The sequence below is a fragment of the Episyrphus balteatus genome, chromosome 2 (genome assembly GCF_945859705.1).
Source record: "Episyrphus balteatus chromosome 2, idEpiBalt1.1, whole genome shotgun sequence".
In the NCBI taxonomy this organism is placed as follows: Eukaryota; Metazoa; Arthropoda; class Insecta; order Diptera; family Syrphidae; genus Episyrphus; species Episyrphus balteatus.
In genome coordinates, this window is record NC_079135.1 from 90,150,289 (window position 1) to 90,176,593 (window position 26,305).

General features: G+C 28.0%; 1 protein-coding gene across 1 annotated transcript; it reads left to right on the top strand.

Annotated features, from left to right (window-relative positions):
* LOC129910431 (myosin-G heavy chain) lies at window positions 1-26,002 on the top strand. Its single transcript, XM_055987812.1, has 6 exons — window positions 1-721; window positions 19,929-20,872; window positions 24,879-25,002; window positions 25,080-25,246; window positions 25,318-25,646; window positions 25,728-26,002. The coding sequence occupies exons 2-6, from the start codon at window positions 19,994-19,996 to the stop codon at window positions 25,888-25,890; spliced, it is 1,662 nt and encodes a 553-aa protein (XP_055843787.1). The 5' UTR covers window positions 1-721; window positions 19,929-19,993; the 3' UTR covers window positions 25,891-26,002.
* Window positions 26,003-26,305: the final 303 nt, after the last annotated feature.

A 26,305-nucleotide genomic window follows, 5' to 3' on the forward strand; every position in this document is an offset into this window, starting at 1 on the left:
GCGTTTTTTTTTTTCAGTCGATCGTAGCTTTTCACTGTGAATGAACGTGTCCGATTTGAGAGATTGTCCCAAAAATAGAATCCAATTTAATCCGGAAAATGTGTTAATTTTCCTTTATAATATGTTTTTATTTTCTTCGTATTTTTTATGATTTATGAGCAATTAAATAAAAATTAACACTCTTCGGTTTTGGTTTACTTTGTTTCTGGAGATCAACACACGCTTTCTCTGTTAAGCTCATGTTTTTTCTCTGATTTAAATTGAATGCGCGGCAACAACTTAACAAAAGGAAGACGCAAGAAATATGATCAAGTGCTTTAATTTACCTTCTTTACCACACCACAGTGATTGTTTTCATATAATTTTTTTAATTAATTTTGTTGTTTAAGTTAATTAACTTATTCACCTGGGTGGAATATTGGATTACCATTGCCAGTAGTTGTAGCAACTCAAATTCCATGTGTTGTAACATCTTGTTTATTCGCTAGAGAAGAGATAACACACACAAAAAATACAACAACAAAAATAATACTAAAACAATCTGAATTCTGTGTGAAAAAAAGTTGAGTTAGAATAGAACCTTAGCAACTATTGAAAAAAAAAACACAACCCACCTCCCCCCGTATTCACAGTGCAGGCCCCATCAAAGAGGAATATTATACATATTGGCCGTGCCTGTCTGCCGTGCCCGAGCCCGTGTGGTGTTGAATAGGAATTTAAAGTAAGTTCAACCTTTTTTTGTTTTCTTTTTTATTTGTAATTCGCGCAAAGTTGGAATATTTTTGTGGTCATTGGGTTTTCAACTTGGCATAAAAAAACATTTTTTTTTTTTTTTGGTTCACAAATAAACGGGAAAATCTTGGATCGATGATAATATCCGTCTCCGTTTTCAGTTTTTGGCATTGTCTTGGGGCTTGTCACGCAATTGGGCATCACATTGAGATCCGTTTTGAATCTTATTGAGTGGTGGCTGTTCGTTGTTCAGTTAACAACACAACAGCACGTAAGTGGGAGTAGATTTCCTACATCTACGACTCGACTGTCTGGCTCAAGAGAAAGGCAATAAAAAACAACAAAATCAAACCCAATCACACTCGTTTTTTTTTTTTTTAATTTCAGACTTCAGCAGTTATAGTATTGTAATTATTGTTGGGTTGATGATTAAAGTAGGAAAATGCCGTCATTGTCGGTAGCTTTTTTGTGGGCTCGATTTTGTTACCTAGTTTGGATTTTTGAAATAAAAATATACACAAACATGTCGTACATTTTTGTTATTACTGTTTTACAAGCTGATATCTTTTGGGAAAATCTTAACTTTTTTCAATATTATTTTTGCATATTGTTATTGATTTCTATATAGGTTAATTTTAATTTCTTCAAGTCACTTTTTTTAAAACAAAATCAAATTCTTTTGAGTTTATTTGGACATTTTATTAAAAAATACCGTTTATATTTTAGATAAACCAAAGAAAATTAAAAGTTTAAAAAAAAAGTTAAATTTGGAAAAAAAAAAATTCATACCGTTTTTGGATGTTTTTTCCATTTTTTGAGAATTTTTGATTTTTCTTTGGATTATCTTAAATTTAAACCGTATTTTTTAATAAAATGTCCAAATTAACTCAAAAGAATTTGATTTTGTTCTAAAAAAAAGTGATTAGAAGAAAGTCATTTACAGCTGCAAAAATGTGGTGTTTTAATTCATATCAAAAGTTCAAACCCTCACAACAGAAAAACTGTTTGATGAATTAGTCTGAATATTTGCAGATTAATTTTATTTCAAGTAAGCTTTAATAATTAAGCTTCAGTTTAATCTTATCACCCATATTTATGAAATAGCGGCACATTTTCTAAAAAAAAATCGTAAAAAGGCCTATTTTAATAGCTTTTCACAATTGATCTCAAATGTACGAAAACATTTTTTTTTAACAAATTAAACTTGATTTCTTTGTAGAAAATTAAATGAATTTTTCAAATGTATCTTTGAATTTTTTGTAAAGTGATCAGTTGTTGAAATATTGATAGTCAAAGTCAAAAGTATGGTTTTTGGTTTGAAGACTGTTTTTGCAAGTAAACAAAATCGTAGGAGTTTGAAACAAAAAGAATCTTAAAGCCAAATAAATAGCCTTTCTAAAAATAATAATCATTTTATAACAAAAAATGTTGGTTGTTGAACAGTTCCAAAGATTAAGCTATTTTACCATTAGAAATAAAATATTTAATTATAAAATCTTTAATTAAGAAGAATGTAGCTTTCGCATGCTTTTTGTTTTGTCATGATGCGATCATTTTTTACTGAGATACAGCCTGTCGAAAATCACTAAAAAAATCACAATTTTTTTTTGTTAACTTAATTTTTTGGGCTAATGTATTTTTTTTTGCATTTAAAAATAAAATTTGAGAATAAAATATTCACATTAAAAAATATTATTGTAAAAAAAACAATTACATTAGGTAGGTACAATAAAATTTCAATGCAAGATGTGTATTAGGGTGGGTCAAAAAAAATCGAAAAATCGATTTCTAGACACCTCTAGAATATACACACCAAATATGAGCTCTTTATATTAATGGGAAGGTCCTCCGCTTCGCAATTTTCCATTTTTACATCAAGCTTCTACTAAAAATAAATCATTTTTTTATTAATTGACTTTTTAGCTAATTTCTTTACATATTCCTGTAGAAAATTAAACACTCTACAAAAAAGTTTACACACTCTTTTCGTTTATCTAACCGTTGAGTAGATATTTGAGGTCCAAAATCGAGAAAATCTTTTAAAATTCGTTTTTTGTTCTTAATTTTGTAACAAATTGAAAAATTATATAGGTGAATTTTGTCAAAACCTTAAAGTCACATACACGATATACAAACATGCAAAAACAAAAACAAAATTATTAAAAACAATTATTTTGATGATTTTATGTTGTATATTTTAATTTTAAATCATACAATTGTTTCGACACCGTCGCGGTGTCATCTTCAGCGATCTGAATTCGACTGTCCACTGCCCACTGATTTCAATAGTTTTCTTATGACCCGTATGCATTGCGATTTGGATAGGTACGAATATCTTCTAAACGATTAAAGCAATCAATTTGATGCCAAGGGATTTTTTGTAGAACGTTTAAGCCCCTACAAAAATGTTTTTTATAATTTTTTTAAACTTTTACTTGATTTTTCAAATGGTTAGATTAATAGAAAAAGTTAATAAGACCTTTTTTGTGGAACAATTTGTTTCCTACAAGAATATGTCATGCGCGTTTGATTATTATAATAGTTCAATTTGTTACAAAATTAAGAACAAAAAACGAATTTTTAAAGATTTTCTCGATTTTTGGACCTCAAATATCTACTAATATAAACGGTTAGATAAACGAAAAAAGTATATAAGGCATTTTTTTTTGTAGAAGCTTGATGTAAAAATGGAAAAAAATGATTTTTTATTGAACATTAACAAATTGGCTCTTAGTAATATGTAGCACCGAATTTAACAAAACTCGAATTTAACAAAAAAAAAATTAATAGTAATGAAACATACCTACATCCAACTTCTTAACTTAAAATTGGCTTAGAAGTAGTTCACCTATAACAAAATCGATTTTAAATAAAATGGCACTTTTTTTATTTAACGGTGAGATGTATGATTTACCTATTTGTTAAAATCGAGTTGTCGCTAAATGTGGATCTTTTTACTAAGGGCTATTGATTTCATTCTACTCTTAAATTCATTCCATTGCTTAGGGATGTTCTGAGTTGAATTTTCTAAAAGATGATCAAAAACAAAGGTTGTGTTATAAATACATAGAAGCCTTTTCGCCAAATCATATCATTGAAAGGCGGATAGTTTCTGTTTCTGTTTGAATAAGGCGTTTTGCATGTTAATGCCCTTGATACTATATTACCACGTTTTTCATCACATACTTTGTGACCATTTTTAGCTAATGCTTTTCTTTTAAAACAATATTCTCATTTAATACTTTGCCTCAGAAAAGCTACACACGAGCATTATTTCTAAAAAAATTAAAAATTAAAATATCAAAGATTTACCAAATTCATAAATATGGTAGTTTTAATTATCTTTTGTTTAAATCTTATCTGGTTGTAATAAAATGAATTGACTTAAAACTTAATTCCTCATATTCATTTTTAATCAATTTAAATATTTCTTGCACATTTATATTTTTTATATTAAAAAAAAAATTAATTCACGTAGAAAATTAAAAAATATTAATATTGCAAATAAAAAAATTATTACAATCAAAAATGTTATTAAAAATCCTAAAAATTGAATTTAAATACAATTTCAAATACAATCTTAGTCGGCTTTCTCGCTTTCCTGGGTCCAAAAATTCAGTTTTCAGAAACTCTGTTTTTAAAAAATCTAATTTTCAAAATTCGTTTCACAAAATTCTGCAAACAATATCTTCCACGTCTTCCAGAGGACATTCTTTACTGTTGAATTTTTTGTCAGCAATTAAATCGATTTAAAAAAAAAATAGTCTTTGGTATTCAAATTTTTTATAAACGAAATTTTCAAAAAATTTTGACTTTTTTGATGATGTTTGATTTCTTTTTTTTTTTTCAAGTTTTGTTTTTAGGTTGAAAATTTCCTAAAAATAACTTACTTTTTCTTTGAATAACACAACTTTAAGAATAAATATTACACTCGTATTTTTGTATAAGTTTTGTTTATACTTTGTTTTTTTTATATAAATTAGGTATACGATATTTATTTTTTTTTTGGAGAAAAGTTTACCTTTATAAAAATTCTCTTACATTTGACATTCTCCGAAACTTTAACTACTAATAAAGTATTTATGTGGGACTCATCTGGTTTTAGTTATTTTTTAACGTGACAGGTACAAAACATTAGTCATGCAACATGCATATCAAAATTCATAATTAGTAGTCATTAACTTTTATTTTATTTTTAAACATTTTTTAATACCTCTACCTCATCATTGATAATTTTGTTTTAAATTACATTAATATTCAATACTTTTTTTTTAGATATTTCCATATCTTCCCACATTATTGAATAAATTTAAAGTTTCATTTGATGTGGTGAACCGGAAGACTATACAATCTCTTTCTTCTTTTATAATTTAAAAATGACAAAATTTGCTTTTAATTTTCATGATTTACCTAATTCGTCTTTACCGCTAATGAACCATAATGTTTTAAAATTTTGGGACAAGAATTTTTTGTGATACACTTTAGGAGTAGAAAGCTGCCTAAAGAACACAAAAAGAAATAAGTTTCGGAAAACATGTCAGCTAAAAATGTCAAAAATGAACAATGAATTTGTTCATTGCAAACATTTTCAAGCCTTTGATAAAAATAAAGTACTATTTTCTTTTTTAATTTAATTAAGATAGTTCCATTCCAAACTGAAAACTTAATCCATTAATTTAATCTTAAAAATGTGTAATCATAAAAAAAATGAATTTAATGAGAAATTATGAAAACGCTTAAATCTTGAAATTACTACCATTCAATACCACTAAGCCTCACCACAAAATGTGTACACTATAACCTGTGGTATCTTCCTGTCATTTCTTCATCTGCCACACCATAAAAATTCCATTAAAAAGTTTCTTTTGATGGCCAGGCCATTGCTTGATGAGGCCAGAAAAAAAAAAATGTTACATGTGTGAGCAAACAACAATAAGGAAAATGAAAATTTTCATCATCATCATAAACGAATTCATTCATCGTCACTTGTTTGACCAGTCTTAGTCCGACTATTGCAGTGGTTACTGTCTGCGTTATTATAACCAATCTTGGTCATTTCTTTTCTTTCAAAAAGCCTAGGAGTATAGATTATATGATTGCCACTCAAGGAAATACAAATAAGGAACACAAATAATGGTTTTAAATAAAGCTGATTAATGATTAAATAAACAAAGCTTTTAACGGTCATTAGCCTGAACTCATCAGTTTGCAAATTTTGTTTGCTTTCAGTAAAAAAAACAATTGAGCTTCACGGCAAGTTTCTTGCAGTTTTTTTTAAATAAAAGTGGAGTAGAATCAACAACCAACGTTTGTTCTTTAAAATATGTATTTTTGAAAGAACAAGAAAGGACAAAATTGAACAATTTCTTGTTGGTATTTCCCAAAGTGGCAATCATATGAATAAAATTAGACACAAAGTGCAGCAGATATAGCTTTTACCTCATTCACAGACAATCTCACATAACATATAAGTACATTTCAGATACTTGTTCGTATCTATGTATTTATCTTCTGCTGTTATAGCCTTTTGCGGAATTTACAGGTGAAATTTTCTTTGTAGTTTTGTTGTCTTAATCTCAGAGCTATATTTTAGGTTTATTGAGAAAAAAAAACTGGATATTTTACTTCCTCGGATTTAAAAAACCACGGAAATAAAAAAAAATCAGATCGGTGTTAAATATGGAACTATTCGGTTTTTTCATTATCATTGATATTTTTAGGACTATTATTAGCACCTTTAATAGGTTGCAAAGGAAACCCAACAATTTTAATCAAGCTTTTATTAGGTACTTTATTCAGATATTCAGACCTTATATAAATTACAATTTTTGAAATTCATTTTTTTAGTAGGTAATAGAGTTGAGTATAATGATAATCCCGTTTCGGTTGAAATTCGTAGAACATACTTAATTTAGATTAGTTCAAAAAATACGTTAAGAGATTAATGTAGAATTTTTGAATAACAAAAAAAACTGTATAAATACACAATTAAATGTATGGCGTTCGTGTTGTTATTTTATTATACATCTATTTGCTGTAAATCATACCAAATACAAAAATATATGTACCCATTTCTATTTAACAACCCACGACATAGCCATAAAAACGCCTTTATCCAGTTAAAAGCTTCACCTAAGATGGAACTAATTTACCAACTTATATTTTATAATTTTACAATGTTAGCATAGCGAATATATAGGCTTAAAAGCAAGTTATGGAATAGTAAAAATTTCAATTTTTTTTTTGTAGAAGAAATAATATAATAAATCGAGTTAGTAATAATTTAAAACACTTCATTTAAGAGTTTGGTTACTTAAATGAATTGTAGAGATAAATAAAATGTACGACTGGGTCGCACGTACTTGCTTGTTAAAGAAGCTCTTTTGCTAAAAGTTTGTATAAAAATAAAATTTCGGAAAAATTGTGTTTTTAAAAAATTTCGTAAAAATGTTAAAATAAAAAAAATTAAATTTGTTTTTATAGGCAACTTAACAACGTTTTAAATTATTTTGATCACACTGGTAGTGGAATTTAATGAAAAAAAATTGAAAATCGTTAGAACCGTTTTTTAAAATACCTTTTTTTTTAAATACTAAAAACTTTAAATAGGTACTTAAAAAAAAATGTTGATATACATTTTTTTTATAAAAATAATGAATTAACACTTGAAAGCAAAGTTTGTAATAATTCATTAGTATTTTCAAAAAAAAAAGAATTAAAGTAGATATTTTTTTTAATCCAAAAATTTTAAATTTTAATTTAACTAAATTTAACTAGACAGAATTGCAGACCCACTTATTTGGAATTCATATCATCGTAATGCCATGTCTGATTGTTATCTCGAGATCGCAAGTATAAAATCAACAACGTTAGGCTCTTTTTTGATAATATTTCTCATAAACAATGTTTTGAAAAAAAAGATTAAAAATAAGTTTGAAAAAAAAACATTAAATAAAGTTGGGTATCATACTTTTAAACTCTCCCATTTTTATTTAATTGTTAATAAAAACCTTTAACCAAAATTTCAAAAAAAAGAACGCTAACCCGATTTCGAAATATTGATTTTTCAAAATCCAATTCTTTCATTTCATTTAATTAAAAAAATTAAAGAATAGATTTTTGAAATAAAAAAAAAATAGAACACAGCATTTTAAGTGTTGCCGTTGATTTTAAATAATTGTTTTTTCTGTTTTAAATAATTTTTTGGAAAACCTCCTTTTTCGTATATAATGCAATGCTCAATATGTTTTTTTTTATTTTTAAACCACACAAATAAATTGTTTCCCTACTCCGAAATGATTCTGATTTCAATTAAAGTTCAAACAAAAAGAAAATAAAATTTAGAAAAAAGAATTTTATCAAAATTGAAGCACAGTAAAATCCTACAATGGCTCAACAGTAAAAAGTAAGATTGAGAAATAACTTAAAAAACATTAATCCGTTCAAATGATATTTAAATTAGACAATTTTGGTGTATTTTTTTTTGGTTTCTTACCTTATTTCTTTTTTTCGGGAGGATTCTGAACACGAATCTGAAGAAGAATGACGAGCATGCGAATTTAACAAATCCGAAAAAATATGTTTATTTTCATGTTATTACTTAAAAAGTTATTGGGCACGTTCAGGAAATATTAGGGACTAGATATTTAGGCAACGTCATTTTGAGTAAATTGACTAAATTAGTTTGGATACGCTATTATTGTCAAATTTTGAAATTAACTTGAGAATTTTACAGATCGCGTGGGACAGACACTTAATTTCACTTTACTTTAATAAATAAATATTATTAATTATAACCAATAATCCACTTTTTACTCGTTTTTCACATAAATAGATTAAATTCTGTTGTAATTAAAAACAACCATCTGTCATGTTGACAAAAAAAACTTTCCTAAATTTTTAGGGAAAATTTTCTTGCCTAACTTTCCAGTCAGATTTCCAATAAAGTTACCTAAATTGGAAGGATTTTTTTGACAGTTGACCAATCAGAGACCGAGAAATTACATAAATATTTAGTGCCTAACATTTTTGAACCTGCCCATTTTATTCTATAAAAATTGTTTATGCAGGTACAAATCAGAACTTTTTTTAAAAATAACTTGTGGGGCATAAATAAGAAGAAATTAATGAATGAAAATGGAAATAAATACAACGATTATTCGTTTTTATTTTCTCATTTAAAAATATTTTTTCAATTAAATACTTTTTTAGAAATTTAGTTCCTTTAAGCATTTTTTAATTAAGATAAAAATCGCATTTTTTATAAATTTAGTTCTTTTATTAATTTGAATAAATTTTATTAAAATTAGAATTTCTTGACTATGATCAAAATTGTCTTTGCATAACGGTTTTCTTACACAAAAACACTTTTAACCTATTGGTTCACCCGATAAATTAGTTAATTGCGTAGCTTAAATATTTTCTTGTTGTCGCACCATAAACACACTAGCCAAAGTTCAAAACAAAACAAAAATCTGGTCAACCGTTTTGTGTAGGTGTAAATGAAAAAAAAAGTCATCCTCTTTATAATCAAAATCATCTTAGAAGCACTCATTTATTTTCTAGCCCGCCCTCAGATGCTAGAGTTGTAACCGTAAAACAAAAAATTAAAAAAGAAAAAGAAACTCCATATAGACAACAGTTTTTGTGAACTCGTTTAAAAGGTCCCCCATATAAATACTTGAGCTGTTCAGTTCAGCTTAGCTCTCAACCCACACATTTATCAACCTCTTTTGGGTGAAATAAAACATCAGCAACCCCCGACCACAATATTTTTCAATTCATTTAAACTCTGATGTCTTGATCCGTTTTTTCTTTTTGTTTTTTCTTAAACGCCCACCGAAAAACCTGCCGTCATGTTTGACATTTTAGAAGTAATACAAATGTGAAAATATTATGTTTACGTATAAGATTTCCACTTATGTGACAGTAGCGGATTTATTTATAAAGCAAAGCGGATAATGCACTCGGGGTTGACGAGATGGTGGTGTATATGTTTTGTTTTTATCACTAATTTTTATTACTTTTCAAAAATAAATGACACTTGTGCCAGATATCGACAAATAAAATTATTCAACTCACATGACTTTCATTATTTTTGCAATGAAATGTTAATTTTGAATTTTGAAAATAAAACAATTTGTTTTTTTTTTTTTTCTTTTAACAGAAAAACTTAAATTAATTAAAAATTTATTGCAACTTAAAAGACTAAATAAAAAATATTTTTATTAATAAGAAAAATTAATTAATAAAAAAGGCCCTTCTTAGTAAATAAAATCTTAACGAAAATTTTAAAAACTTAGGTACGGCTGCCGTTTTGGTAGAATCCTACCAAATTTGGTAGGTTTTTTTGGTTTTGGTAGGTTGGTAGGTTTAAACTCGTTTTTTTAAGTCACCTTAAAATACCTACTGTTTTAAAGTTTTTAGAATGACTACTTAACGCTTTAATCTCAAGTCAGTCAATTACATTTATTTAATTTCATTCTTATAGATTACAAAATCTGTTTCTAAAAGTTGCAATTTCAATTCGTAAGGAAAAATAATGTAGCTTCAAAACTTCAATTATAAAAGTTCATCCAAATAACGTCAGAAATTGACCAAAATTTGCATTTCTAACTGATGAACCTTGTGGTACCAAAACTCATTTTGGAGGAGAGGTCACTACAACTTTTAATTTCATTCAATCACTCCGCTTTAAAAAAAACTTCAGATCTTTGAAATACCAATTTTAAGTTTTGAAATGACAAAAGCAACGAAATTTTCTGAAGACCGTCAGAAAATCTTCGTAATGTTTTTTTTTAACAAAAACTAGAAATAAATCTTTTTTCTTCGTTTTGCTTCCTTTTTATTCTCTGGAATTTACAAAAATTTTTATCTTCGTTTTGCTTCATTTTTATTTTTTTAATTTTAAACAAAATTTCAAAAATAATACAATTGTAGCAGTGTTGTTATATGCATTTTTCAAAGATATTTTGCAAGGCGACTTTTTGGAATGCATTCTTTAAAAAAAGAGATCTTAAGAGAATTTAACTTGTGTGATTTTAAAAATAAGACGGTATTCGCATTTAAAATTTATACCTGTAACAACTATTTGACGTACATAAGTACTTACTCGTAAATATCTAAGTTTTTACATTATATTAATTTTTGTTGCACTTGTATCAATTTTTTAAAACAAATGCACTTTACGAGTAAATATAACTTGACAGTTTAATAGTTAATAATAATTAATCATTTAATAATAATTAATTATTTTTTTATGATTGACAATCACAATATGATTTGCATAGTTATTATGCAAATCATATTGTGATTGTCAATCATGATTAAAACTGAAATTTAAAATTGTATTAATAACTTAATTGATGAACTTCTTTTATAATTCGAAATGATCGTAATCATCGTGAATTTAAAAAAAAAATTGGAAAATATTGTAAATATCAGTCGGTAATTGTTAGCAGTCATAATTTTATCCGTACCTAGATGAATAAAAATAAAAATAAATGTTCACTGTGTTTGAATCGGAATACGTAGAGTAGGTAATGTCGATTTACAAATGCGTGTAACATTGTAAACATTGAGCAAATATTAGGTACAGTAGTTTACAAAAATTTTAAAACTGCAAAATTTGATTTTTACTTGCGATGTAGGTACTATAGAGGAAGTTTAGGATTCCTAAAAAAAAATCGACCTCGAGATAACAATTTTACATGACATTACGATGATGGAGAATGCCAAAAAAGTGGGTCCGGCAATTCTGTCTGTCTGTCTGTGTGTACCTTGAGCTACCGCCTAAACTAATTTAGCGATTTTCTTCAAATTTGGTAATTAACAGAGGACAAATTGAAATTTTTGTTTAGGACCAAAACTAACGGTACCTGTAATATAACGGAAATAGAAAAGTTAATTTTTTCAAAAACGGCTCTAACGATTTTGAATAAAAATTTTGTGTGTAGTGAAGCACATAAAAGCTTTCTTTGGCAAAATATTTTTTGTGCCGTTATTAACGGTACCTGCCATAGAACGGTTTTTTTGTTTTATGAATTTCTTGTAAACAACAAAACAGATTTTAACCAAAATTTTTATACAGAAACGTTTAAGCAATCATTTTTTAAAATTTAAAAAATTTTTCAAAAAACACATTTTTGGATTTTTAAAAAATATTTCAAAATTTTTTTTTGAAAAATCAATTATTTGTTCAAAATGGCATACCAACTTTTTTTTTGAAAAATGTTAGAACATTTTTAAATAAAAAAAAATATTTTTTAAAAAAACGGGTCTAACGTTTTACGAACATTTTTTTTCTAAAAATTCCTTTATATACAAGAAATAAAATGGCATACTTAGTTTTTTGTAAAAGATCATTTAAAACGGTATTTAATTATTCATAAAAACAGATTTTATATTTTTTTGCACCATTTATGAAATTCCGTGAAAAAAATCAAATTTTCCCTTATTTCGTTCAAAGAAAAGCTTTAAAATCAGAGTAACTTTTGCCATAAGAGCAAGTACGTGCGACCCCAGTCGTGCAATTTATTTTTTTTTATTTTTTTAAACATGAGTTCTATTAAATTTCTTTTACAACTGATTTTAAAATATTATATTCCTATTTATTAATTTTTACTTAAACCGTTGAATAGAGTTAGCAAATCCAGAAAAAAAAACTTTATTTACAAAAAACTTAGTTTTAATTTTTAGAAAAATTCCCGTGAAAGCTACAAACTTAAATTGGTAAATATTTTAGTATTTATTCTTCAATGTCAAGAATTTCAATATCGGGACTTTTAATTTTTTTTTTTTTTTGTATAATTTCCAAGGTTTTCTTAAAAATATTTCTTTCAAAAGTGACAACTTTTTGAATTAAATAATTTTGCCCCAAAAAAATGAAAAATGAAAATGGATTCATACAGAAATTAATTCTTCTATAATTTTTTTTTTTTTTTTTTTCAAAAATGAGGAAATAAGAGAAAAATTTTGTTTTTAATTGTTTGGTTTTATTTCACAGAGCACTTAATTTGCACCTTTTAACTACTTACATTGATTTACAAATTCTAACTTACTTAGAGTTTTTATTAAATATTTTCGTATACTTATTGGATTAAAATTAGTCTGCTAACTCGGTCTAAGCATTCATTTACTGTACTGGAAAACTGAATTTAATTTAGGAGTGTTTAATAAGTATTAAAAAAAAATTCAATTACAAAAAAACAATTTTTGCTTACCTTAGCCTGCTAAGTGAATACCGAACATAAAAAACTAATTTCTTACTAAATTTTATAAATTAACATTTCTAAAAAAGAAAATTAATTTGTTAAAAAATTTTGTTTAAATTGGTTGAATTTGAAGTCTTTAAAATTTCCTAAAACTCAAATCTGTCGTTTAGGAGAAAGTCTGAAATTGAAAAAGAATTAAATGGTAGGTAATAATGGTGGTAATAATGCTTAAAAAAAAATCTTGTTTTTAAAAACACAAAGTTATCAAAAAATCAAATGCACGACTGGGTCACACGTTTTTACAGATTTAATTTTAAAATTTATTAAATATTATTTTATAGTTTTTATTTTTAAACAAAATTTTAAAAATATTCATAAACCTGTTTTCAAGAAATTGATTTTATAAATTTAAAATAAAAGAAAACGTCTTATCCTTTAAAATTTAGGTAGGTACCTTCTTACGCAGTTCTTTTTTACTTACTCGATATGGTAAGTATTGGTTTCGTGTCGAAAAAAAATTGAGGTTTTAATCAAAACCAACATTACGATGATGGAGAATTCCGAAAATGTGGATCTCGCTATTCCAGCCGTGCGTCCATCTGTACACATTTTCACAGCCTAAATACGTGGACGGATTTTCCTCAAATTTGGTAGAGATGATTTTTATAGAATTCTGAAAGTTTTTTTTTTTTTTTTTAAATAAACAAAGTGAAAAAATAATAAAAATAAAAATTATTTTTATTTTTAAGCGGAGTGATTGAATATAATTCAATTAAAAAATTTTTTTTAGAAATTGTAAATACCTCCCATTAAAATTTTTCAAGTTATACCAAATATCTCAAACACGGCTATAACGATTTTGATTAAACTTTTCAGAAGTAATATTCAAGGCAATTGCAATAAAACTGCATTTTTAGTTATTCTAAAAAAAGTCAAATAACAAAAAGAGTTATTTTTTCATTTAACAAAATTTTGCCCTAACATTAGAAAATTTCTTTAAAATGTATATAAAGGAAGCTCTTTAAATTTACAAGTAAACTAACATAAAAGTGTTTTGAACTGCAAGAGCAAGTACGTGCGACATAGTCTTGCATTTTATTTTTGAATTTTTTATTAATTATAACAGAGCTTTTTTATTGTCTTAATCCGTCCCTGGTCAAATTCCATATACCAACTGTAACCTTACACCTGACCTAAATGTATGACCATAAAGATACCATTTCTACACAACAACTCTCGAATTTTTGTGTACCAACTGACATTATGAAAATGTCAAACACTAAAATGAAGCCTACAACTTCCGGTTAAAAATTACCTATTTATATACTCATTTCGAATTATCTATACGCGCTTCTACAGTATTACTGACGACTGAAAAAAAAAAAAAAAACAAAATGTTTTCTTAAATTCGTGTGCTCTGCATACGTACCACATTGACTGTATGTTGATTGTTGACCCGCTTTCATGCGGAAAGCAATGCGAATTTCTCGTGTTGTTAAATTGTTTATCTTCCGCGATCGAGCCAAAGCAAACGTTTTTACTTATTTGTTTATGCGTACAGAATCACACGTTACCGTAAAGTAAAGATAGATAAAAATGATGCCAGCTCTCCCACACGCTATGGAAAATAAAATATGCTAGTTTTTTTAAAAGCTATTAATAACTCAAAGAAAAATGCGTGTGGATGATGTTGATTTTGGTTTAAAACCGACTGATTGAAGTTTAATTAAGTTAATTAGAAGCCCTCCAGTCGCCCCCAATTTCACATTCATCGAAATTCGAAATTTGATGATTGATTTGAAGCTTCTTGTTTCGGAACGAAATTCTTTTCGGATTCGAATAGATTTATATACAAAATCCGATCATCACACACGCAATGTGTTTTATGTTTTTTTTTTTTTTTTCAAATCGGCAGGCCTAGAGTCAGCTTTGATTGTTTTTTTTTTTTTTTTTTTTTTTGTTTTTATTCGAACACACTTCTGTGATATCTGCCATCGAGTTTCCATTAAGGCATGTCATTTAAATGGATGAAAATGTTTATGTTTATGCTGCTGGCTGCCACTTAAGAGCCCATCTTTTGGCCACATTATTGTGAAGACTGTCTGCAGGTTTTTGATTGATTGGAAGTAGGAAGTGGGTGATTTTGGAATTTATTCATACATGGAACTGTTGAAATATTTCTTTTGGTCGAAAAATCATGATCAAAGACTTTTGTTTGTCTCATTAAATTTTGTTAGCTTATAATTTAGAGAAAAAAAGTCATGAGTGATTCTATTCTTAAGAAAAAATGTAGTTTTTGGAACCATCTGGTAGCCAGATTTAATTGGAATTAGTTGTTGAAATTAGATAATTGAGCTTTTTAGATTTTTCGTGGTTGTTTCAATTTGGATCACAACAACACAAAATAAATCAAAAACAACTGAATAATTTTTTTTCTAATGTGGGTGTTGTTTTAAGGAATGTCTTTTGCATAAATTTCTAACCTTGAAACTTTCCGAGAACATTGATTTTATAAAAGTTCAATATAAACCAAAATAAATCAAATTAGCATCCACAAAAATGTTCTCCTAACTGACGAGAATAATTTTATTTGTCAACAGCAATTGTGTAGTGAGTTCCAGATACAAAAATTTGTATTCATTTAAAATTTTAAATAAAGATATTTTTTTTTCAAATTGATTCATAAAAAAAAAAAAACAAAAAAAGGGAGGAAATGAAATAAAAAACAAAAAATCAGATAAACAAAATTTCAACAACAACAACGAAAAGGTGAAGATCACCAAAACATTGTTTGTAAACAAAAATATATATACATTTTTAAAAAGAACCTTTGGTTCTAAAAATAAAAAAAAATTCATAAATATCAGGCAGAAATTCAAAGATTTTCTGGCAACATATGGTGACCGTGGCTTTTTTATGCTTTCACCATAATAATATAGTCCGGAGGTTTTATGTTTGCAAGAAATGAAATAATTTCGGAAGGAGAGATTTTTTAATGTATAAGGTAGTATTCAACTTAAAAAAAAACTAACTAAAACTTTTGACCATGGAGCCAAAATTTGTTTTTGGAAACGAAATTGGGATGTCTAGTGAACTACATACCTTGACTTGAAGAATAAACAGCTTTTAAATATTTCCTTCAAGTACTAGTGAAAAGAATTGCATGATTTTCTAGAAATTAAAGAATGATATGCAGCTTTCAGGAAAAAATGTATTAATGTACTTAATATTATTAAGTATTTAATAATACAATTTTTTACACAATTTAAGCCTAGTACGCAGCTGAAGCGAAACGAAATCTTGAACGAAATTTTTAAGCCTCCAAAGTTAACAGCGAACATGTTAACGAAAAAATACCATCCGATATTATAGCAAAGTAAAAATAATAAAAATAATAACCAAAAAATTCGAGAAAAAACACCAGAAAATAAGTTTAAAAGCAAAAGTAAAACAAATTTAATTTCATAACGAAGAAAAAAATAACAAAAATAATAAAAAATTATTTATAAAGGAGAATGGGCAATTTTGTATGGAACTTGGACGTTCCGCGGCCAAGAACGATTTTGTTATTTTTTGATGTAGTTAAGTCTTACATACATTGTGCAGAAGTTTTATCCTTCTAACGTTCTTCACAAACCGATAAAATGCATTTTTGCATTTAAAAGTTAATGCAAATAGTCTCAATGTTTAAAATTGAAAGTATATTTTAAGTGCAAGATATGATAATCTGTCATTTTCCCTTTATCTTGGATATCCAACCAATAGAACCCAAAATATTGGCTTTTTAAAACATCAATTTCGAGTTTTTTTAAGACTTTTTTCTCAATTTTTTATTTGTTTTCTCCTTTTGAAAACTCAAAAACAAAATCTTGAAGTGGTTGGCTTAAAAAGCTTCTATTTTGAGTTCCATTGGTCGGATATTCAAGATTGAGGTTTTAAATCATAGAAAAAATGACATAAAATCATATTTCATAATTTAATTAAAATAGTAATTCAATTTGCCCTTCGCATATTGCTCGATGCATTAACAACACTAATATTGCAATATCTTCCATTCCAAATGCAATACAACGAAACGGCCATAGTAAACATTTTTCCTACGTTATAGTTCTTTCATTTGATACCAATTTCATTACTGGCCGCCAAACGTCCAATATGCCCATTCTCCTTTGGAGTTGAGGTCACTTGAACTTTAAAATCAAATTTAATTTCGTTCAAGATTTCGTTCACGAACTTTGTACGGAAAATTTCGTTTCGCTTCAGCTGCGTACTATGCTTTATTTATATATAATATATAAAAATGATTCAAAAATTTTTTTATTTTATTTTAAATCTAATATATCTACCTAAAAAAGCGTGCCTGGAACACTTCCATAACTAAAAGTCAATTATTTTTAGTTAATTCTTATCTAACAGCACTTATAAAGAAATTTATTTATTTACTTGTCTCATAAATAAATAAAAATATCATTATTTATAATTTCGTAAAATTTGTCCGAAGGAATATGACACATTGTGTAGAAGTGAATAAACGTCAAATCGTTGGAGCCGTTTTTTGGAATTTTTTTTTTTATACAACATAACAAATCATGAGCCCGTTTTTAAAAAATTGATTAAAAAAAAAATATTAGCTGTGTTTTGTTGGCATTTCAATCCGTATCTTCAGTTGGCATATGCATGCGTTACAAGCTGCGGATAGAATTTTGACGAAGAGGTGACTGTCGAGTAACTTAGCTCATAAGGTTAGAGGTTAAAATTAATGTCACTTCTAAAATGAGAAAATCAATGTGGCAACCCTATTTTAAAGGAAAAATTGCCACATAACTTATACATATTTATGTACCTACATTCATATCTTTGTTGTTTGGCCAGATATAAAAATTTTTGAAATGCCAAACGAAAGTCAAAATAGCAGAAAAAAATAATAAAATAATATAAAGAACGTAACCCTACAAATGTGGCAACCCCATTCAAATTAAAACAACACTGACAAAAATCTTCTTTGAACAAAACAGTATAACTTTTTATGCACTCGAAAGCTAAACTATACACCATATATAGTACTCCATTCTATCTAAAAAAAAATGTCGGGTGCCACCTCGTAAATGCAGACAAGTACTCGGCAACCCTACTCAAATTCTAAAAAAACGCTAAAATCACTTGTTTTTTGGCCAAAGTGCATAATATTTGAAATAGTTAAAGGCTATATCGTCGGCACAAAGCCAAAACCGCGAATCTGCATTTTTGGACATTCACTTTAATGCGTCATTTAACTTGTTATCGGCCCCTCTATCCACTGCTTCGACCCCAATCATCCATCTGTTGCCTAAAAGCCTAAAATATCAATTTCCGTAGCACGAGTTCCCATAAGATTGCATGCATTTCCAAAACTTTGAAACGTTTTGCAGACAAGTACTCGGCAATCCTACTCAAATGCTAAAAAACGCCAGATTATTATTGAATAATTCTGTAATAATAAAGTTAAAAGAGCTTATGTCGACATAAGTGAAAATCGATTTTATTTGCTTAACATGTTCACCTTTTGTTCAGCTTTGTTTTAGTCTGGGTCTAATTTCTCTGCGCAAAATATAAACTGTTAAATTAAAAAAAATCATAGTAGCTTCAGTCTTTTTGGACAAAAACTGCATTTGCATAATAGCTTATATAGCTTATGTTAAAATAAAATCGTCCAAATCTTGGAAAGAATAATTTTTTTTAAATCAGCTTAAGGAGTGACATAAGCTTTTATGACAATTTGAATTCAAATATATTCATCGCTTACTTCAACATAAGCTATTTTAAACTTGTGGTCGAGAGAACCATTTGTGTTCTTATGTCGACTTAAGCCATTTAAAAATTTGTATTTTGAACCAAAACCAATTTTGCAAAACAGCTTAAGTAACATAAGTTGTTTTGTTCCTTGAAATGTCCGCCAAATTGTATACTTAAGTCAAAGTAATATATTTTTTTTCAATTGTAACTGTCGTCCCGAAAGTTTTCAAGAAAAAATATACATATGACAATTAAGGGTATAACAAGCCTGTATCCTAAAAAAAAAATTGTTAATCTAGCGGCAACAGTTTAAAAGTGTCCACAAATTTCATTTGCTTTTACTGAAAAATGATAAAAATTGACTTAAGCTCTTTTAACTTATTGACACAGAATTATTCAATGACTTCTTGAGCGGAAGTCGAAAGTCGTACAGCAAAAAAAAATGTAAACTGTTGGTAGTTTCCTGTTTTGTAGGTACACTTCAGTATCCGCTGACTTTTCAAGTAAATATTGTTTAAAAGCATGACTTAGTCCTAAAATACTCTCTTAATTTTGGAAACGCGGAAATGTTACGCATTCTCGATTTGAGCTAACACAGCAGTTTACTAAGTGATGTTTTTCATCGCTCCACTTAGAGCACCTTTTTTAAAACTTGATTCTCCCCTCTTTGACATTTCTTTAAAAGCTGATATTTTTGTTTATATAAATTCGGTACTTACCTATTACTTAATAATTATTTATTACTTTGTTCCAAATTTCACTTGAATGTACAAAATTCACGTTTTTTACCTAGAGCTTCATAATTTTTTTTTAATTTTTTATAATTCCTACAAACAAAAATCATCAATATAAAAATTTATTTTTTCCCCGATTCAATGCCTGAAACTACAACTCTACTAGCCGTACTATAATACATCATGTTTGCATGTTTAATTTAAATATAAGCATTTTGATTTTGAAAAATGTTGTTCTTCTTGAACTTCAGAGGGATATTACACATGAAATTTTTCAAAGTCGAAAAGATTCTCTATATAACTAATGGGCAGCAATGCCATTAACACAATTTAGAGACTTTCATCCAGCAAAAAAGTATTATAAATTAAGCCCATTATTCATTAAAAAAAAAAAGAGTACATTATAAACATTTTTAAAATTCTTTTGACACATCATTAATAAATTGAATATAATTTTTCATTTTTATTTTTATTTCAGAACTTACAAAAAAGTACTAAAGGAAATCCTCTTAATGAAGGCGGCAAAATTTAAACCTATGAAAAATGGCTTCAACTGATGACCGACCAATTAGTGTTTATGATAATTTAAATACAATCTTGCCAACTTCACAAATTAATAACTCACCAAAAACTCCTATTGTCACAATGAATCAGAATAAAACATCACCTTATGCTGATATTTCATTTAAATTTGATGCATCACGATCAAATCAACAACAACAACAAAATAACAATTTGAGTTCTCAAAATCATCAAAGTCCAATTAAAACACCATCACCCATTATACACTACACACCGAACAACAACAACAATAGTCCATATAGCCATGTTAATAAAACCAACAACAACAACCACAACAACAACTCTCAACCACAATCTCAGTTAGTTGTAAGTAGCCGTCCAATTAGTCAACATTCAGATACAAACGGATATAGCGGTATTGCAGCAGTCAAAGCGGCACTCAATGATGCCAAATCTAAGTTTTTCGGTCTAAACGGTAACAGCGCCATTGACGATCCAACTGAAGAATCTCTCTTATCTAACTCCGGTGCAGTGCAGCCATCATCTGATCAAAAGCCAAAAATTGTACCAAAATCTCAACCCAAATATCAAAATATCCCAGAAAATAGTGCAATATTTAAAAGTGCTCAAGTTAGTGCTCCACCGCCACCACCACCACCACCTCCGCCTCCTCCAATACAACCTTCAACATTATCCCCGCCAATTCGTGACAATAGCAAATCAAATTCGCCGGAAACGAGCCGACCCAGTACAGCATTCTCAGCGCATTCCTCACCTATTTCGTCGATTGGCACAAACTCGAAACTCAAAGATTCCCCGAGCTCAGTTCAGTATTCCACAATTCAGCATAAACCAATTGCACCTGATATGGACTTTGGTATAAGTTCGCAGCCTTCACAGGTAAGTGGTGTGGAGTTTAAGTATAGACATCATGAAAAATTAAGATATTTTAAAATGTAATTTACTTTTTATGATGTTTAAATTAATTAAGTATTTAAAGCAGTTAGATAGATGCAATTTGTTTAAAAGTAATGACTTCATTATATAATATTTAAATGACGGAAAATTATTAAGTCAGTAAGTAGGGTAGCAATATGGCTATATGACAGTAAGGTTATTGATGATATGTATTGTAATTAATTTACTTCCGTCATCATAATAAACATTTGACTTATTAGATCAATAATTAGGTGTATTAATATCAAACTACTTAGTTTGCGTGTGAGTAATTACATTATTTAAAAATCAAGGAAAAATGTAGACGGTTTTTCTTTTCTTATGGTAATTCAAACTTATATTATGAATTTCAACAGGAATACTTTTCATCTGAAATATTTTTTATTCACCTAGAACTTTTAAAAGCTATTCTGTGTTTCATCTGAATGAAATTGACGTATTCCACTTAAGCAGTTTCTTTTTCACCTTCAAATTTATTAATGAAGAAAAAACTCAACGAAAAATGAGATTTTTAGGAGCATTAAATTTGTTGCTCAAAATGCACAAAAGAGTTACTTTCTCTACGCATTTTTTTTTGCGTGTACTGTTGTTAAGTGTCTTAAATTTGATATAGAAAATATATTTTTTGGACTGTTATAGAACTTACAGCAATAGAACTGTTTTCTTGACTTGTGATTTTCTTGAAATTTTGTTTGAATACGTGGAAAATAATTTCTTTAAAATGGGCAGGTTCAGAAACGTTAGGGACTAAATATTTAGGTAATTTCTCGGCCTCTGATTGGTCAGCTGTCAAAAAAAATTCTTCCAATTTAGGTAATTTTGTTGGAAAGCTGACTGGAAAATTAGGCAAGAAAATTTAACCTAAAAATCTAGGAAAGTTTTTTTTGTCAACATGACAGCTGATTGTTTTAAATTACAGAATTTCGTTAGCAAAATTGAATTTATTTGTGTGAAAAACGCGTTAAAAGTGTAGTATCAATTAATATTATTTATTTATTAAAGTAAAGTTAAATTCGGTGTTTGCCCCATGTGGCCTTAATTAAATTTCGAAATTTGACAATAACATGATATCCAAACTAATTTAGTCAATTTACTCAAATTTCAAATGACGTTGCCTAAATATTTAGTCCCTAATATTTCCTGAACTTGCCCAATGGCATACCAATTTTTTTTTTTTTTTGAAAAATTGTCGAAAATCTTCAAAAGAATATTAAAAAATTTGTTGTTACTTATGGGTAAATTCACAAACGTCAAATTCTTTGGTAGTGATTACGCATCACTGCTTTTTTGCAATGCTGATCGTTGCTCAGCTGATGACGATGCGATGCTGATCGACAAAAAGTTTTACGTTTAAAAACAATTTTCGCTTAATGATGGAAATGTACTAATAAAAACTCTTTGTTATAATTAAAATCTGGAGCCTCACATTTTATCTCCTCCAGAACATTCCTCCACAATACTGACTTCGATTTTCTGTCTCCAATAAATTCACCTTCATATATTAATTTGCTTTCTATTAGTTGTTTAATTTGTGTGCTGGTAAAATATTTCCTAAATTTCTTCAAAATTATTCATTTATAAACAATTTAGAATTTGATTAAATACTTTTCATTGTCCTTTTCCTTCAGTTTGACTCCAAATCGCGTCGGCATCACCAAGTTATCAAGAAAATTCTTGATGCTTTTTTGTTTGATATTTGCGCATCAGTTTATCCAAATTTGCAATAATGAACGATTGACTTTTAAGTGATGCTATTTATTTGCGTTTATAAACGTGCTACAGGAATGATTGCAAATCATCTCTGCAGTGATGCGTTTGTGAATTTACACTATATGTATTAGAAATCAAATGGACGACTTCATTTGGAGATTAACCATTTGAAAATATGTTTTCGTAATTTTTGTACCGTTCTGAAAGGGCATAATAATTATGTAAATAATATGGAAAAAATACCTACGGCTACTATTTTTTTTTTTTTTTTTTCGTTTTGACGTTGGCTTCTCTCTTCTAAACTAAAGGAGCAATTTTTATAAACAAAATTGACTTAAAATATATAATATTCAAAACTATTTTAACTTCCAATGGGAACTTAAAAAGTAAGCAACAAAAGTAAATTTTTGATGTACAAACAATTGTTTTTGAGTCGATTTTCTTAAGCAGAGACTGTGAGGCTCTTCACACGTTTTTTTTTTTGTTTTACACAGAATACCGTCATGAATTTGTAGTTTTTGTTTTTTTTTAATGATAAAAAAACTTTCATTTTCGAAAAAATGAGAATTTTTGAAACATGAATTTTGTTTTTATTCGATTTCAAAAAAACAACATAAACCTAGAGCACACAGAAAATTTTAGGAGTGGAGGTATAACCAAAATGTCAGTATGCAGTTTTATAGCGTTATGCCTTCTAATGACGTATTCGAAAGTCTGGCAGCTTTAAATCACGGCTTTATATGGTTTTCGGGGGCTTAAACAACGCGAGTTTTCCAATTAATGTGAGTAGGCTAAGTTAGCAAAAATTCACATTCTGATAATAAGAAATGATGCTCTGTCATTTCCCCTAAGCCTCAATACTTCAATCTTAGTGATACGACAAATAAAAATCAAGATATAAGCTTTTTAAACTAACTATATCAACTCTCTTCTTGGAGAGTTCCGAGTTCAAAATATCAAACAAAAAAATTAAACAGAAAAGTCTCCAAAACAAAGCCGCTTAAAAAGCTTATATCTTGAGTTCTATTAATCGCATCGTCAAGATTGATGTCTTCAGGCTTAGGGAAAATGACAGAGCATAAATTGCTGAAATAGTGAAATATGAAATAGTGTGAATTTAGCCTACTTATATGAATTGGAAAACTCACAGTTTTCAACCCCTCGAAAACAATACAAAGCCGCGATTTAAAGCTGCCAAACTTTTGAATTCGTTATAAGAACGCATAAGGATATAAAACTGCATACTCACATTTTGGTTATAACTCCACTCCCAAAATTTGCTGTGGGCTCTTAGACAGTATATTTTTTGAAATAAAGCATTTATATAGTATCTAGGGGACATGGTGGCAAGACGGGGTGGTGGGGTACCCGACTAACAATTTTGCTTCTGTAAAGCTTTATATATGCTTCTTTTGCTTCTATAAAGCTTTACAGAAGCAAAATTGTTAATTGGGTAAGATGGGGTACCTAGCAAAATTCAAAGTTCAAAGATGTGTAAGATGGGTTCATAACAGCTGTGCAGGTATAGATGATGATGATGACGAAGCCACCCATGACTGTGAGTTCTGCCAGCTCAAATAATCATCATTCTCTGTGATCATTCTCATCATTACATCTTAACTCAGGGGGGTATCCATTTTACCCGCGCCATGGGGCAAAACGGGGCGAAAAACCAATTTTCTTATTTTATTTTTTTTTCTTAAATGTATTACCAAAAGTTCCTAATGACACCAGATATAAGAATAATAATAATTAATTGATATTTAAAAAATAAATTTGATTGTTTCAAGCTTAAGTACCCCATCTTGCCCCCAGTTCCCCTACCCATGTAATGTAATTAGGTATTATGTGTATTTCAATGTTAATTTTCATTTGATACTTCCTTCATGGCAAATTAAAATGGTAATTGTTTTTTGGTCTTTAATGAGGCTATCCTGAACAAAAATTTCCTTAGGAATGTTTGGCTTCTTTAAAACATGGGGACTTAAATCATTCTCTAAAGGTTCCCACGAAATTTTTCGGTAACAGCAATATAATTTCTAGGAGAATTTGGAAATTAATTCTGATGGAAATTATTCAATAAATTCTGCAAACAATTAACGATTAACAAATTAATTTAAAAAAAAATAATTTCTTAAAAATATTAATATTTAAAATTTTGAACTTAATAAATTTGTTTCTTGAAGATCTTCATTTTTTTTTTCAAACTTAATAATATTGCATTAATTTTTCCTTTCAGGCTGTGTATATGGCAACAACAGTACCACAAAACATAAAAGGAAGCAAAATAGCTGGAAGACACACACCAACCAGAAATAGTCTACGTCATAGCAGAATGCTAGTAGTGAACAAAACCTATAATGGTAAATTTAAATTTCATAAAATCAAATCAAATTCAAGACTTGAAAAATGAAACACTCATGCCAAATCTTGTTTTTAGGTACTACCTTCCCTAACCCTATGGAGTTTCGCTTCCCGAGAACGACGAGAATTTTGCTTATCTTAGAAGTTATCACAGGAATTTTGATAACTTTTCTAGGTGTTTGGATTCTGTTACTTGCTCCTCATACAGATATCCAAGATAATCCTTACTGGAGTGGATTGGGGGTAGGTCAAATTTGAATTATGAATATCAAAAACAGCATAATGAACTAAAATGTTTATCTACCTGTTTCTAGCTTCTACTATCCGGTATTCTGGGGCTTGTTCTGATACGCTACAAGCGTATTAAACGTCACAAACTCCGAGAGAATTGTTTCGTCTTTATGAAATTTGATTCCTATATTCTTGCTATATTGGCAACATTGCTATGCGCCATTGCCTTTAGTTGTGCGGCGATTCACATAATTAGGCTTTCAGCTGAAGACACAAAATGTGTTTCGTCGGATATATTATTAGAGCATGCTGCATGTCAATGCACCTTTAATACCAACAGTATCCCAGTCTCAAATGGAACGCTAAGAGACCTCAATCCAGCCCCTGATAGCAGTTATTCAGTCAATTATAGGTATAATTTAATTTTTTTTTAATTTTCATTAAATTTAAGTATATCATTAAATTATTTTTTCTCTTTTTTAATTATTTTCAGAGAACTGAGTTGTAATGAGGTCAAAGGCGTTTGGATCACAATTTTAAATTTATCATTAGTTTTAAATTGCATAGGATTTTTACTTGCGATAATTTATTTAATTTTTCTATTTTTCTTTAGATACCGAGAAGTTTATTCATCGGTACAAACAAGTGTATTTTGAATAGTTTTATTTTATACTTAAATATAAATTACAAAAAATTGCCTTTTAATATTTTAATATAGTTTTTTTATCACAATTTTAATTAAATATGATTTTAATATTATACCTCTTTTTACTTCTTTTGTACTTAAAATAGGTCTTAAGTATTTTTTTTTTATTAATTAAAATGAATATATACAAATTATAATGTATGCACTTAATAATAATGTACATACTAATTTTAAAATTAAAAAAAAAAAATGAAAAAACGTTTTACAAATAAATTAACTACAATACTTAAAACAAATTCTTGAAATTTTTTTTATTTACCTCCTGAGCAAAATTAAAAATGCATTTATAAAATTGATAACGGTTTTTTGTAGAGGAGTTCAATACAATCCCCCGTTTAGGCGGTAGGCGCAATTTTCTAAAAAAA